The sequence below is a fragment of the Strix uralensis genome, chromosome 1, assembly GCF_047716275.1.
Source record: "Strix uralensis isolate ZFMK-TIS-50842 chromosome 1, bStrUra1, whole genome shotgun sequence".
Taxonomy (NCBI): Eukaryota; Metazoa; Chordata; class Aves; order Strigiformes; family Strigidae; genus Strix; species Strix uralensis.
Genome location: NC_133972.1, coordinates 46,626,368 through 46,642,668, shown reverse-complemented (window position 1 = coordinate 46,642,668; position 16,301 = coordinate 46,626,368). Strand labels below are relative to the sequence as shown.

Here is a 16,301-nt window from a genome sequence, read left to right as displayed (position 1 = left end):
CGGCTGCCAAGTAACAGGTGGGCACCTTCACTGCCTTGCTGATGCCTGCTGTTTTCTGGTGAACTCTGATTGTTTACATGAGCAGGGGCTGCAGGGAGCAAGGCATACTTCCAGATGAGACCCCCTGTGGAGCCTTTGCACGAAGGCATTAAGTTTTTCTATTACAAATGTGCATAAGACTACAAGGCAGTTAGGCGGATGTGCTTGGTTTGCTCAAACATGTTACATTTCTGACTGGGCACAAAAGTGGGAGCCAATAAGGTTCTCTTACAGATGTACCTGCTGTCACTCATATCTCTGGCAGGAGCTGGGACAATCGCTCCATGCAAATCTGTTTTGTGGTTCTGAACTGCCAGGTTATATAAGCAAATACAGCAACTGTTTGCCCTGAATCTGACAATGGTTACTGCTCTGAAGTAGGCACTGTGATATCAGGAGGCAGAATAGATTCTGTTGTAATGGCTCACATTGATGTGTCCTTCAGCGTTATATAAAATTCCAAACCTTGTTGGCAATAGAATGAATTGGAATAGGATACAATGGGGACATTTGACAAAGAGTTTCTCAGAGCTTGACTCAGTGCAAAGCTTGAATGGTTAGTTTTGGGTTTGTGATTTTGATTTTTTTTTTTGAGCTATTACATACTGGCATTTTAATATATCTATTTTAGTTTTCTACTAGCTCTATAATACAGTTTAGTAGCTTTTAAACTTTCCAAATTTAAACTTACCAAATTGTCTTTGTTCTACACATTAATGGAACAGACTTACTGTTGAAGTAATGTCTATTCTGCATTTGTACTTGTTTAGGAAAGTATAAGCTTAAAAGTAACTTTCTGTGGAGGGAAGATGGGAATTATATGTCTCCTAGTGTAGTTGAGTTAAAACTAGTGTTTTGAAAAAATATATGGGTGTAATGGTGGCACTAATTTAACCATTTGTGTTTAAAGGCATTCTACTTCTGTTGTAACTGCAAGCTGCTGATGCAAAGAGCATTCTTACTTTTCATTCTTGTTCAAGGCACAACATTCCTTAGCTCTGTGCTCTGCCAAATGTATTTTGCAGAGAGCTATTCACATTTCTGTGAAGTTTTTGAGGGTTTTTTTATTCCGTTGTGTGAGTTCAGTGAACAGTCTCGGCATGTATCCATAAGATTGCTGGGATCAACAGGATGTAAGGACAGCATGAATCCAGGGATGGGAGAAAAGCAAGGAAAGTGTTTATTTGGGGACAGAGTAGAAAGTGGTACTTCCCCTTTCACCATTGCAAGGTAGTGTTAAACTTTATCCAAGAAGAGAATGAATGCAAATTTGTTTTTCATAAACATCTTGATTTGTGAGCTGAAAGTGTCATACTTGAATGTGCACAGAAGGATGAGAAATAGGTGGGCAGTTTAGGAAATATGCTCACACGTAGTTATACCACACATTTTTCTCAGATAAGTGATGTTCAAGACTTGCAATGGATCGGGAAAAAGGGAAATTTTTCACCTGTTAATCCACTGCTAACTAGTCACAGCACAAGAGGCAGAGTGCTAGTGTGAAGGTGATGTTTCTCTCCTGTAATGCTTTAGAAGAGAACAATAACATTATTATGCTACATTGTTCAGTTAAATCAACACTTACCTATGTTTATTTTAAAGGAAAGGCTCATGACCAGGTGCATAGGGGATGATTGTGTACCATAACCTTTCTACTGTGATTTGTGTATCCACTTTAAATTCTTGGTGCAGTTAATCTGAAGGAAGTCTGATACTTCTGGAGTACAGTGTTTGCTGTGCGTACACAGAGCAAGTGGTGTTGCGCAGGGCAATTAGCAACGCAGAGGTAAGACCAACTCCATTCCTGAATTAAGCCTAGGAACAAGGATTGCTGGCAACAGACCGCTCTGCCAGAATGATTGCTGCAGCCTTAGAGCAGCAGTCCTCTTCCTAGCTTGTCTCAGGAGTGTGTCTGTGAAACAGGGAAACTTCTAATTGCAGGAGAGAGCAGCAACCCTGGGGTATTTCGCGTGTTCTGAACATGCGTACCTACTGTTTGTGTGGCTGGGAGGTCATGGGAAAGCATGAGGAGTAGGCCGCTTCCAGCAATCAGTACACCTCACCCTACCTATTTCTTGCTTCCTGTAAGTCCTTAGGAGGATGAATTGCTAGTAGCAGGTTGTAGAACAGATTAATAGTCTCAGCAAGCCATTTCTGATGAGCAAACTGCAGAGGAAAACACTGTATTGTATTGTGTAGTCTTTTCTTTCTACAACCTGTTGAGATTTTCACATAGCTTATGTAAATAGCTGGATAAATATTTAGATAAGTAGCATGGGAGGAAAATAGACACAGCATTGACCTCATGTCTGTTTGTTTTCCTGCATATTTCTTTTTGTGGGATACAGCTACTTCATGACCCCACCTACTGTACTGTTTTGGGGCCCCCAATATAAGAAGGACAGGATCAGTTGGAGCGGGTCCAGAGGAGGGCCATGAGGATGATCAGGGGGCTGGAGCCACCTCCCTTATGAGGACAGGCTGAGAGAGTTGGGGTTGTTCAGCCTGGAGAAGAAAAGGCTCTGGGGAGACATTGTAGCGGCCTTCCAGTACTTAAAGGGGCTACAGGAAAGATGGGGAGGGACTTTTTATCAGGGAGTGTAGTGATAGGACGAGGGGTAATGGTTTTAAACTGAAAGGGGGTAGATTTAGTTTAGATATTAGGAAGAAATTCTTTCCTGTGAGGGTGGTGAGACACTGGAACAGGTTGCCCAGAGAAGCTGTGGCTGCCCCCTCCCTGGAAGTGTTCTATGCCAGGTTGGACGGGGCTTTGAGCAACCTGGTCTAGTGGAAGGTGTCCCTGCCCATGGAGGCGGGTTGGAACGAGATGATCTGTAAGGTCCCTTCCAACCCAAACCATTCTGTAAGTCTATATACAGCTGTTCAGATCAGTTGGCAACACAGGAACCACAGAATTAGCCTGAGCTTCATTTTGTGATTCTGTTACTGAATGGTAAAAACAAAGGAAGGAGGCCAAAGTTGCATAGTGCATGATTTTTATTTTGCAAGCTTCAAGATAATTGCGGCATCTAGTATTTTCTGGCTCTTCAGGTACACAGTAAAAGTCTGCTTTTAAGTTTTTAAGATTTGTGTTAAAATTCAGTTTTACAGATACTTAGGAAGTGTCTTTCTGGAATACCTAGATGGCTGTTAGAATGAAGAGTAAGGGTAATGACATTGGCCCTGGACTTGTCTTCACAAGAAGAAAACTAACTGTCACTTCACTGAGAAGGTTGAAAATCACTGCTGATATGTAGAGTTTGCATTCATAGTGAGTGGAAGGAAACCTGGAGTTCAGTTTTTGACTAATATTGAAGGAAAACAGGTATCTTATTGGATAGCTGCAGTCCTTTATTTGACTTCATGTCATCTCTAACATGAAAAATCATTTTTAAACATAGCATCAAGTAGTGAGTCTTTCTGTACGCTCATTTAGTTATTTGCAGCTGCAAATACATGGTACTTTTATATGTTAGATTTATATAACTTATAAACCATGATTTATATGTTATAAGTTTATAAACCAATGAAAAGCAATGAGATCTTGAATGAGAGACTGCCAAGTATAATTTGGTCGTGTACTGGTATGGGAGAACAAAAGCGGGGGGGCAGGGAAAGAAAGGAATGCAGTTCATTTGTGAAGAACCAAGTATGGGAAATTATGATGTGAATTGTTAGTATTAGGAAAAATATCTTCTCAGCTTACAGCAGTAGGGACAGCATGCAGAAGATGAAGTAATAGCAGTAGTATTAAGAAACAGAATCAACTCGGAATACCGTAAAGTGTCTTCAGTTGATCATAAAGTAAGATGTGAATGGTGCAGTAAGCCACCTCTGGGTGGCTGTTTCAGTGACTGCCTGTTCAGAATTGCATCTGATTCTTCTCAGTTGATGTATACCTAAGCCTTATTTACTGTACAAGGATTTAGTCATGGGTGATATGATAGAGTTGTGGCTGCCAGTCGAAGTTGCACAAATATTAATAGTTTTACCCTTCAAACTTAAACAGTGTAAGGATTTTAGATGTTTGGTGGTTTGTTTTGAATAGCCTAGGGAAGTATCCTGAAGTGTTTTTGAGGTTTAAAGCCTACACAGCCTGATTTTCCCACCCCGCCTTCTCATGCAGATATTTAGTGTTTTCTGTGTTCAGGGCAGACTCTGACTGGCTTCTGAAGTACTGAGATTTCAGTTGAAATTGTAGCAGTGAGTCTCCATTATTTCAGACGAGGTGTGCAAAACAGTGAAGAACATGCCATTGGTACCACCAGTACAAAACCTGGTTTGAGGTCACATGATATCACATGGAAACTATACAGAAATAGGTCTGGCTTTATACCGGAGAAGGCTTCTGTAAGGAGAGTATTTCCATTCTCTTTGAGATCCCTTGCCTCATATAATGCGTTCCTCTTCTGCAACACTGAAAGCAGGAATCCTGTGGTTAGGTTAGCCTCTGTAGGTAAACTTGACTCTTCTTCCTGTTCTCTTAAACCTCGCAGTCCTGACTTTCTTCCTCTACATGAATTTCATTTCATCACACTGATTCCCCAGTTCCATCTCCTCCTCCTCCTCCTCCTCCTGCAGTTTGTCCAGGTTGCTTTGTTTCCTATGCTGTCCGGGCTGAATAGTGGAAAGAGATTTAAGGGAGATGGGTATCTCTGGGAGATAGTAGTGGAAGGTTTTGAGTCAGTCTGTCTTACTTGGTTTTCTCATCATGCTTTATCTGCACGCTCTCCAGAAGTGGGGTTGCAGGGAAAGGCCAGGTCAGCCCTGCAGCTCTGTAGGAAGCAGGATAATTGCTTCTGAGGACACACAGGATCTGATTAGTAGTAGGAATTGTTTGGAGGTGGAATATGCATAGGGCAGATGGGATCTTTGGTGAATTAGGCTGTCAGTGCTTAACAGCTTTCTGCTGAATATGTGCAAATTAGAATAGGGCGGAAGTCACAACTTGTCTAAATGGGTTGAATTTTGATGGGGCAACAAACTGTATTTTTTTTTTGGTAGAACAACATCGTTTTGCCAAATTCTATGTCTTTTTCTCAAAATACATAGATCCTGAATTATCCTAGTGAAGCAGTTGTGCGGGAGGTTTTTGTTTGTTTTTTTTACACTAAGCAAAATAGATACTCCTTTTAAAGTATAGGGGAATCATCTGAGGAATGATGGAACAATTTCCATTTAAACTTCCTTCATTCCCCCCACCTTTGCAAAAGGGAGAGGAGGAAGGGGAAGAAGAAATTGACTTGTCAGACACTTGGTTTATGTGAATAATTAAAGTTTGGCAATATTTTAATTTATTCTCTGCATGGATTCCATGCTGGATTTTAGAAACTAGTCGTTTTCACTTTTATTTAAGCAGTACAGCAAGTATGAGTAATACACCTTTTATCTTTTTAGAATTATTATATTGAATTGGGATTCTGAAGTGCACTGTAATCACAGCTAAATTTTACAATTATGCTCCCTGATGGAAAGTATTAGGGAGTCTTTGAATGTTGCACCTTGCTTCTCATGTATAGACTAATACCTCAGTGTGTGTATGTGTACATATATGTGGATTCATTACTTCTATATAGAAAAAACAATTTTCTTTATAGTTGCAAATATATCTTATTTTGATGTTATCGATTAGTGAGAAGTTATAGGGAATCTTACAGATACATCAAGTGTATATAGAAAGATAATATATATAACTGATAAATGTTATTTTTTTGAAATTTGTAACTGCATACTAATTTAAAAAATGCTGTCATCTTTCAGATGTAATTACCATATTTTGCTTGCAGCTCAAAACAGTCTGAGTGTTCTGATGCCTTTATTTATTGCAGGAAACATGAAAGAAAACTGAAGCATGATGAAATACGCAAGAAGTATGGTATGTGGTAATCTTTTTTGATAATTATTTTCTGAATTGATTCCCTTTTTCCTGATTATTAAATTCACACCAGAAACAAGCTGCTTTATGAGCAGCAGAAGGAATCAAGCCCAGTTTCCTACTGATGCATGTCTTCTGTCACCTGAACACCTGATCTCATCACTATTATTCTCCTGTTCTCTTCCTGCACTGACTGTCCCACTGGGCAAGAGACAATGTGCTGGATGGGGTGTTGGCTTGGGAGGGCAATTTAAATATACTGATTGAAATTAAGTAGTTCTTTCTATCTCTTCCCAAGTAAGAGTACTGTTTTGGGGGGATTTTTTTGTTTGTTCTTGAACATGACAAACCAATCTAGTTGAAATTGGCTAGTAGACTCAATGGTTATTGAAGGAGGATAAACTGACTAGCAGATATCAAGCTTAAACAAGGATGGAGTATGCAGCCTAATGTAGGGGTTAAAACTGTTGTTTTTTCTTTGTTTTTAAGTGGAGTTGTAGTCCAGTAGGAGAAATATCACAAGACTAGGACCTGCTGTGTTGTATAGGTGGCTCTTATTATCTAGGCTTGTCGGTGCTTGCACTTTTCAATTGATTTGTTCATAGGGTTAATAATACTGTGTATTGAGAGTCAGATATGCTAAAACTATGCTGCACTTTTTATTATGCTAATTGCACGAATGTCAGAGAAGGTGATTCTAGGGGTTTGAACAGTCACTCAAAACTGTTAATTTTCATCCTCTTGTTAAACTGATTGGCAGTCTGGGAATGCCTTCATGAATCTGCAGCCTGCCCTTTGGCTGATGCAGAAGTGATACAGACAATCCCTATAGGGAATTCTCTGCCTGGGGAGTGTTTGCAAAAGTATGCTCCTTTGCTGGAATGGAGGAAAAATTCACTGTGAAGCTTGAGCTTCGGGAGGAAGAACGTTGTAGAAACTAGAAGTAATTTTTGTTGAACTTCAATCCTGTGGTATTTTATAGGATAATTGACCCTGTATGCCAACCACAATTCAGTTTCAAGAGGTTTGAGTGGTTGACAACAATAGTCCAGATTTAAAAAAAAAACAACAATCCAAGCAGCATCATAAAACACACACTTTTTGTGTTTGCTTCTCCTTAGAAGAGACCTTAGAGTCAGTTTCAACAAGGCTGAATCATTGGGATAGATCTGGTGAAGAACTTAAGACAATGGCTATGTCTCCAAAATAACACGGCAGCAATCTACACAGATACACATATAACTCTTTCATCTCCTGGAGGCAGTGCAGCAAAGAAGAGTGAACAAGGTCCTGAATTCAGTATAGAAGTTAGTGTATCAAAGCACTGCATTGGGGTTAAATGATGTTTCAAAAGGCTGTGTTGTTATATTCTGCTTGTGAAACTAGTTTACCTGTCTGTTTCTGGATGGTTCTACATTTTAGCGAAGACAGTTCTCTCAGTGCTTAACTTTCAGACCTTTGCGGAATGCTTTGTTGGATCTTGTTGGAGTACTTTAGTTTCCTGAGGAAAGTAATTGTATAATTATGTGCCTCCGGAATACATCCACCAAATTCAGCAAATCTTGCTGGTAGCTATACTATGCACACAGAATCACAGAATCAACTAGGTTGGAAAGGACCTTGAAGATCATCTAGTCCAACCATTAACCAAACACTGCCAGTTCCCATCTACACCATATCCCTCAGCGCTATGTCGACCCTACTCTTAAACACCTTCAGGGATGGGGACTCCACCACCTCCCTGGGCAATCCATTCCACTGCCTAATAACCCGTTCTGTAAAGAAATACTTCCTGACAATCTAGTCTAAACCTTCCCTGGCGCAACTTGAGGCCATTCCCTCTTGTCCTGTCGCTTGTTACGTGGTTAAAGAGGCGCATCCCCAGCTCTCTGCAGCCTCCTTTCAGACAGCTGTAGAGGGCGATGAGGTCTCCCCTCAGCCTCCTCTTCTCCAGACTAAACAACCCCAGTTCCCTCAGCTGCTCCTCGTACGACATGTGCTCCAGACCCTTCACCAGCTTCGTTGCCCTTCTCTGGACACGCTCGAGTAATTCAATGTCCTTTTTGTAGTGAGGGGCCCAAAACTGAACACAGTAATCGAGGTGCGGCCTCACCAGTGCCAAGTACAGGGGCAAGATCACTTCCCTGTCCCTGCTGGCCACGCTATTTCTGATACAAGCCAGGATGCCGTTGGCTTTCTTGGCCACCTGGGCACACTGCTGGCTCATGTTCAGCTGGCTGTCAATCAACACCCCCAGGTCCCTCTCTGACTGGCAGCTCTCCAGCCACTCCTCCCCAAGCCTGTAGCGCTGCTGGGGGTTGTTGTGGCCCAAGGGCAGCACCCAGCATTTGGCCTTATTGAAACTCCTACAGTTGGCCTTGGCCCATCGCTCCAGCCTGTCCAGGTCTCTCTGCAGACCTCCCTACCCTCGAGCAGATCAACACTCCCACCCAGCTTGGTGTCATCTGCAAACTTACTGAGGGTGCACTCGATCCCCTCGTCTAGGTCATCAATAAAGATGTTAAACAAGAGTGGCCCCAAAACCGAGCCCTGGGGGACACCACTCGTGAGCGGCCGCCAACTGGATTTGACTCCGTTCACCACAACTCTTTGGGCCCGGCCATCCAGCCAGTTTTTTACCCAGCAAAGCGTGCGATCATCTAAGCCTCGAGCAGCCAGTACACAGTTGTATGAGAGCTAGTGTCATTTTGCCTCCACTTGGAGCATGTTAGTCTATCAGTGACTTAATTAGAAACAAGTTCATACATTCATTGTGTTAATGGAAGGTGTACCTTCTTATAAGGAGTCAGGTGTATTCACTTCTTCATGCAGTTGTGTTTTGCAATGCAGTTTACCTGCAAAAGATCATAATTCAACTATAAAACTTAAATTTCAATAGCAAACTTCTATGTAAAATTTATTTATGTCAGCTTTGCCTTATTGCATATGCTAAGATTAATTTATATTATCAGATGTATCAATTTGAGGCCTGGATTCACATAATTTGGTTTTGCCCTAAAGAAAATCGTAACTCTTACATGAGTAGTTGGCACATCTTGAAAGGATGTACATAACTGAGGGAAAATGAAAGACAAAATATGTATAAATTCTGAAATCCCTAAATATTATTGCTGATATATATAGTGTATGTTCTGATAACATGCAGACAAACGATTGTCAAAATAATTCAGTGAGACATAATAGAGTAGGTCTTGCTATAGCCTTGGATCTTCTGTCTTCGTTTTTCACTGTCTAGTAAATACCTATGTTAGCATAATAAACATAATCTTATAAAAATTGCTGCAAATAATTATGGAGACACTAGGTTATTTTACACTTTTACGCATTTCAGAGAGAATTCTCAGTTAACTAGGCACGGATGAGTGGCAGAATGACAATGACTTTGTTAACCTGACTGTAGATTAAGATGATCATGCCTGAAATTTCAGTATTTGGTTGGCTTTAAGGGAATGCCTTTTCCCATTTCATCCACCAGCTTTCCTTGCCCCATTTAAATGGTAATTACACATTTATAATGCATTGCAGGTGTCACTCTAGCCACAGTCCTTTGGGAGCATTGGAAGCAATAGAGAGCTTTAGCAACCAGGAATACACACTTTGAATTGTTTCTTTGTTGCACAATTTTACAGTATTTTTCATTTGCTCACATATATGAATGCAGTATGATTACACAAATTATATGTTGACTGTTAGAAAATTTTAAAGTAGAATTCAGAGCACTTTGCAGCTTGTGTAGTATACAAAGGAACTACAATTTAATTGCTGCTGCATTTGCTGCTATTGTATGTTCAGTATAGCATTAGTGAGAAGCTGCTTTATTATTTATTTCAGGATTTTGCCTGGTATTAGTGGAAGGATTCTTTCTCTTCATTTTTACAAAATTATTGCCTTTCATGATTTTAGGCTTCCACACCACTTCAGTTCTGCAAATGTTTTGATCAGCTAATTTAATGATATGTAATCCGATCTCCTTTATTTTATGTGAGACGTTGATTTTTATATTCAGTAGTTTGTCACAGTAAATGTTCCTTCTGTTCAAGATAGATACTTTGTCTTGACCTTCTTTAGTGTTCTGAATGCAAATTAGGGAAACCTTGTATTGGTATACACTTAAAGCGATTTAGTTAAGAATAGAGTTGTTAATCTGGGGGTTAAAAATAAAGAGGAAAAGTGTAATAAGGGGTGAAGACATGCAGCAAACGAGTTCTTTTTTTGTGGCATATATAATCTCTTGTAAGTATTTTACTTGTTAATTTTAGTTTTGGGCAGTGCTGATATGTGAGAGTCAGATCTCAGTGACTGAGAAGCTGCATAGTTAGCATAGTATATAATATAAATGAGTATGCTGGAAAGAGGTATTAGATTGCTTTGTCATTTCATACATATTAGGCGGCCTTGTTATTTCATAGAAGCTAATGAAAGATACTTGACTACTATACCTTTCAGATTTTTGAGTGTTTCTTAAATACTGCTAAGTAGGTCAAACATTTAAGTCAAAATGAAGGTAAATAGAACTAAGCTGTTAGAAGTTCTTGTGTCTTGTGTGTCAATATTCAAGTTCAGCAGTAATAGGTAATGGACTTTATTGCAAACAAGACTGCTGAAGCTACAAACGTCTACCTTCTCTGAATCTGTAAGTGTAAATTACAAGTTGGGTAGTTGCTCTCATGTCAAATGGGAAACAGTCGAGAGAGACAACTCACGTCTGGTTCAAGGCAGCACATGAGCTTTAGCTGAACCAGACATGCTATCCAATTAGCATAGGCTTGCAGCTCTTCTTTGAGTGTCACAGCTAAGAGCAACTGTGGCAGCTGCCAGGAGCTTTTTGTCATGCTTCTTTTTTTTGTATGTCTCCAGATTGTTTTTGTCCACTTCCCGAAGCCTGATACAACTTCTTCAGTAAGAATTGGTGCAAGTGGCGAGCTGCTGCCTCCCTTCTCTCACTTAATGTAATCTTATGATGTACTTAGAATGCTGAGGATAAAAGAAACTTAAACACTGGATGCAGAATTGAGAGCAAGACTCAGAGCAAGGTCTATCAGATGTTGTAACCTCTGGTTATCCTCATTTGGAAGGATTTCTCTTGAAATACCTTCTTTACCAGGAGATTAATTTCTGAAGTCATGACCAATAATACTCACGCTGGATTGACCCATAGTTCTTAAGACCTGTTTAGTTCCAATATTGTCTAATAAAACAGAGAATTTTAAGTTAAACATAGTAATACCTGATAAGTGGTGATTATATCTGTTCACTCCTAAACATAATTCAGTAAAATTAAAGCAAGTACTACTGGGAATGGCATTTGCAATAACGTGTAAAATGACACTTCTACTTGATATATGAGGACTAGTTATCTAAAATGACTTTTGGCTGAGTGTTTTGGGGCAAGGGGAGATAAAAGTATATTTGCTCCTGAATGGTATAGGAAAGGTTTATCAGGAGTCTTTCACTGTCCTCTGATTAACTTGGAGTTGGCACTATTGGATGTAAAACATCGTTTCCATTGGATTTCAGCTGTTTAAGCTGTAAAGAGAACAGTGTCTAGTGTTTTACTGTGCTACTTTCAGATCTATCAAGTGTCAAATATGTATCTTGAATGAAATACAGGACACATAATAAGCACTTGCCAAGCTACATAGAGAAGTATGCAACCTAAACTAATTCTGTCAGGGAATCTGGTACCACCTCTTGCCACTCTGTGGAAAATGTTTTGAAGTTTGGTGCCTTGTGTTCTAAGTGGAACTTAATGAGTGTAGGGAGCTTAGGCAATGCCAATTGTAATAAAAATGTTAATTTCCAGTACTGTTGCTAATTTTCTTTAAATGTCACGTAGATGTGTTTTGTATTTGGAAGGAGTGAAATAAAGAAGTGCTGCAAAAATTTGTGAGAATTGGACTACTCAGTTGTCTTTCAGGTAACTAAATATATTAGGATCCATAGATCCTAGTTGCCAAAGGATTAACATGTCTGGAGGAAGGAGTGGAGGTGGTCTGGAAATAAAGTAAATGTTCTGTATTTGGGTTGAGTTTATATTAATGCAGGAATGTTACCTGAAGGCAGTAAAGGTTGAATGGTAGGCCAAGGATAAGAGTTTTTTGGTGTATAAGCTTACTTGTTGGCTAGAGTAGACTTAATGGACATTACAGCTCTTTGTTAAACCCATGAAAGGCAAGAGTAAAATTTGAGAAGTAACTGCTTTCTAAGAGTTTAAAAATATAAAAATTTCAAGATCTCAAAATATTGTATATAATTCTTGACAATGCTGCCATCTAACCATGTTCTTATTGCACAAATACTTAAGATTTCTTTTTTAAAAAAGTAATTACAGAAAGGGGTAGTACCTTTCATGCAAGGTACTATACCAGGTAAATAGACTGTATTTCATGTTACCTGGCTGAAGCTTTATAAATGTGACTGGCTTACCCCTTCTTTGATAAATAAGGGCCACTATGTATAGTTTTGGTTTTAACTTTTACAAGTTGACTGCTTGTAATCTTGTAAATTTGAGTAATTATAGGATTTTTCAAACTTATTCCTTAATATTTGCTATTCACTATCAGGTAGGTAGTTGCAGTTACTAATACAATAATCAACACTAAGCAGTTGTGCTTCTTGGTTGACATCTTAAAGTAACCTGTCAGTTCAAAATTGCAACAAGGTAGACAAAAGTATAGTCTTCCTTCAGTGCCATTAGCTTTTGACTTTTAGATAGAACAGTGAATGTTCAGTATCTGTGTGCAAGTGCACATGGAAAAGAGGTACGGTATGAAAAGGTCTGAGGGGGCTTCTTACAAGATCTGGCGGTGACTAGTGTAATCTTTCTCTTCCACTATTGTGGATCTGAACATTTGTGAATTGGGGTGGTTTGGCTTAGCCGTCTTCTGCCTCTTTGCCCTAAACAAATGAGCTGGAGAAGAGTCCAGGCTTGCCAGACATCAGTACAAAAATCTCAGTAGAAAAGATAGCAGTAGTGTTCCTGTTCTTTCACAACAAAAGGTCAGCCTCTGAACTCTTATGGGATGCCTTTGTTTTTAGTATGCACTTCTGCCTAGCCCAAATCTGGTGTGTGGTTGAAAGTCTCTTTGAAACAATTGCTGTATGGAACAGTGATTGCTCAGCTAACCCTTACAGAAGATGGTATGCATGTCCAGACACTTAGCGTAATTGGATGGCTTTGCAATGCTTTCTGTGACAGGATTCTGGTAAAGTCATTAAGAATCTTCATGATGGAAACATGCTGCAACCTGGATTAAGTGATGCTCTTGTTCTGGTCCCCGGAGTTTTTAATACATGTAGAAGTGATCTTCATTTGTTCTTAGAAATTATTGTCCTGTTGCGGAAATGCTGTAAGTGGCTGCATGTGACAGATGGTTGTGTATAATCGAAGTAGAACTAAGTCAAAATAGCAGCATCTTACATTTTAAAAGGATGATGATCCTACAGTAACTTTAATTTATAAACTGGTCAGTCTGAATCTGTTCTTCCTGAGCCATCTCTATGCTTAAATTTTTGTAGACTTGACTCTCACAAATGCATTTTGTAGGGTATACCTCACAAACGAGAAACGTTTTTTTTCTGTAAGAATTTTTCATAGAGAAATGTCCTCTCCCTGCTAAATCATGAAATACCTATTCATGATTATAGTCTGAGAGAGTGCTTAAGAACACTTTCAATTTATTATTACACTTCAGTGTTTGGGTAATAGAGCAACTATTACAAGAATTGCCTTTTGGTTTTGTTATATGGAGTACCTATTACGGTGAGTTCAGTAACTCAAGGTTTTATGTAATACCAGTAAGAAAATTATAAATGTGGTCCTGTTTTGTTTTACAGGTCTTCTCCAGGATTCTGATAATCCATACAGCAGATTTGAGAATGAATAAAGCTGAGCACCTTCCACTAGAACTTGTAACTGCAGAATACAGGAAAATAGTTTGTTTTCATTTGCCCTTTGGGCTTTTTTTCCCAGGTTTTTCTTCCTGGTTGTAAAACTAGGAGTGGACAAAGACTTCAAGAAATACATGTTTCTATCTTCTACCCATCTCAAACTATTTTTTTTATAAATGCTTTTGGTTGTTGAAATGTTTGCTGATTTATTTTTTTTTTATGGTGTCATTTAAGTGTGAAATACTATCTTTCCTCCTCTTAAAACTATTACTCGATGTTAGGTGGCTGATAGTCACAGTCATGTGTTTGAGTTCAGTCTTAATTGCCACTTAAAACAGTTGTTCCCATGTTCCTAAATATTTTTCCCTACTGTATCTTTTTTTATAAAAATAAAAGGCAACATGGAAGCACAGCTTCACAGAGCAGAAATAGGTCATGTTGCTATTGATGAGAAAATATACCAGGCACACTCTTATGTACTACCATAGTATGAGAATTGGGTGGAGTTTTTTTTCTCTGGAAAAAGATCTTAGAGTGTAATGTCTAAGGGTTGACAGAGGGGAGCATATTTGTCTTTGAATAATTCAATTCAGTCATGGAAATGTTAATATGTACTTTGGATATATCACTGATGTGAGAAAGAAATTACTTCAGTTAGCAAAATTTGAAGAAGGTAGTCCTTGAAATAAACAGTGTTATGTGTGCCTAAATCTAAGGAGAAACATCAGTCTGTGAACAGTTTCTTCTGTCAGCCTAATGTATCATTAACAAAAAAAAAAAAAAAAAAGCTGCCACAATTCTGCAGTTTACCAAGGTTGACCCTGGCCAGCAGCTAAGCACCACCCAGCTCCTTGCTCCTTCCCTCCCTGCAGTGGGCTGAGGGAGAGGATGGGAACAGCAAAAGTGAAAAAGCTCTTGGGTTGAGATAAAGACAGTTTAATAAGTGAAGAAAAGGAGGAGGGGGGGAACAAGTCCTGCAAAGGCAAACGCTGCCTCTCAGAAGCAGACCTCAGCTCCCCCTTCCCCTCAGTTTTTGTTGCTGAGCATAATGCTGTATGGCCTGGAACATCCCTCTGGCCAGTTCTGGCCAGCTCTCCCAACCGTGTCCCCTGCCAGCCTCTGGCCCGCCCCTGGCCTACTGCCTGGAGCAGGCGGAGTGGGGAAAAATGAAATCTTGATGCTGTGCGAGCACTGCTCAGTAAAAGCCAAAGCACTGCTGTGTTACCAGCACTGTTCTAGCCACACGTCCAAAGCAAAACACCATATGGGCTGCTATGAAGACCATTACCTCCTTCCCAGCCAGACCCATAACAGTGAGAAAGCAGTATTTTTTTAACCTTTTATTGTTTGTTTGATATTTCTGAAATGTGATTTATGTCATGTCTTTCTTTTCATAGAGGTGGTTAATTGAGCATTTTTAATAGCTTACCAGTATGATGCAGCAAGCGAAGAGCTCTTCCTGCTCCCCTGTCTAATTGAAGTTCCCATTTATTCTGTACTCTTCAAATTTCCCTTGCTGTATATTATCCGTTAAACAAATGTACAGTATTGAAGATGTTCATCTTATTTTTATCAACATTCCTAAAATAAACACTTTAACATCTTTAATTTTGTTCTGTTTAGTTCTGTTGTTCTGTACAATTTTAAATTAACTTGGTTTGAAAAAAGTGATCAAGTATGAGTTTGGGAGAAGGGAGAGGATGCAGTTTTGGTTTTGCTGTTTTTCTGACAGAAGAATAAAATCTTAACAGCATACAGGTGTGGTGAGAATTAAATCTTGCCTGTGGGTGATGAGGTGAACTGCCATTCCTCCCAGTGCTAAAGAACCTGCCTCTACTTGGGCTTTAGTAACTATCACTTATCACTGATTTTGGTACAGTGTTCACTTCCATTCTTTCACAGTTTTTACTTCTGTAAACACTTTCTCTGTATATGGTTTCTCAGGAATTTATGTAAAAATGTGTTTCCCAGTTCCTGAATCTGTATTGTACTTAGTGTTAATGGAATAATGGTCTAGTTTTCCTTATTTTCTTAACTCATCTTTAGCATGGTGTTTAATTTTATGTTTCTTCATCTGTCATCTGTTGTCAAGTCTGAAATATTATTCAAATGGCTGTCTTTGAAGAATGATGGTCTGTGATAAGAGTGAGTTGATAGTGTGGAAATAAAACATGCTGATGGTTTTCCCTGGAGAAGACTTTTGCAAAAATGATGAAGGTCTGCCTGCTGTCTCAGACCCAAGTAGTGACATTCCTGACTTAATAGAAGAGCATTTTTCTTCAGCACCTGCTACAGTGTATGAAGGGCTGTCACGTATTCTAACAAAGGGGGGTGCAGGAACAACCTTTCTTACAGTTTCAAAGATGGCAAAGTACTTGGAGAACTAAAATATGTTGAGGCTGTGGAACGGGTGCTGCATTGCTGGAGAACAGTTGTGTTACATTTAAAGAGAAGGCTGAGTGAAATCCATGCAGTC

At 39.3% G+C, this 16,301-nt stretch overlaps 1 protein-coding gene across 1 annotated transcript in view; it reads left to right on the top strand.

Moving 5' to 3' along the window:
• The window catches only part of LOC141941816 (pituitary tumor-transforming gene 1 protein-interacting protein-like), a 32,723-nt gene extending 17,290 nt beyond the window's left edge, over positions 1-15,433 (top strand). The window contains exons 6-7 of the mRNA XM_074864800.1: positions 5,868-5,914; positions 13,772-15,433. Coding sequence (XP_074720901.1) covers positions 5,868-5,914; positions 13,772-13,821 — 97 coding nt within the window. The 3' untranslated portion in view covers positions 13,822-15,433. The remainder of the gene's footprint in view (positions 1-5,867; positions 5,915-13,771) is intronic.
• Positions 15,434-16,301: the final 868 nt, after the last annotated feature.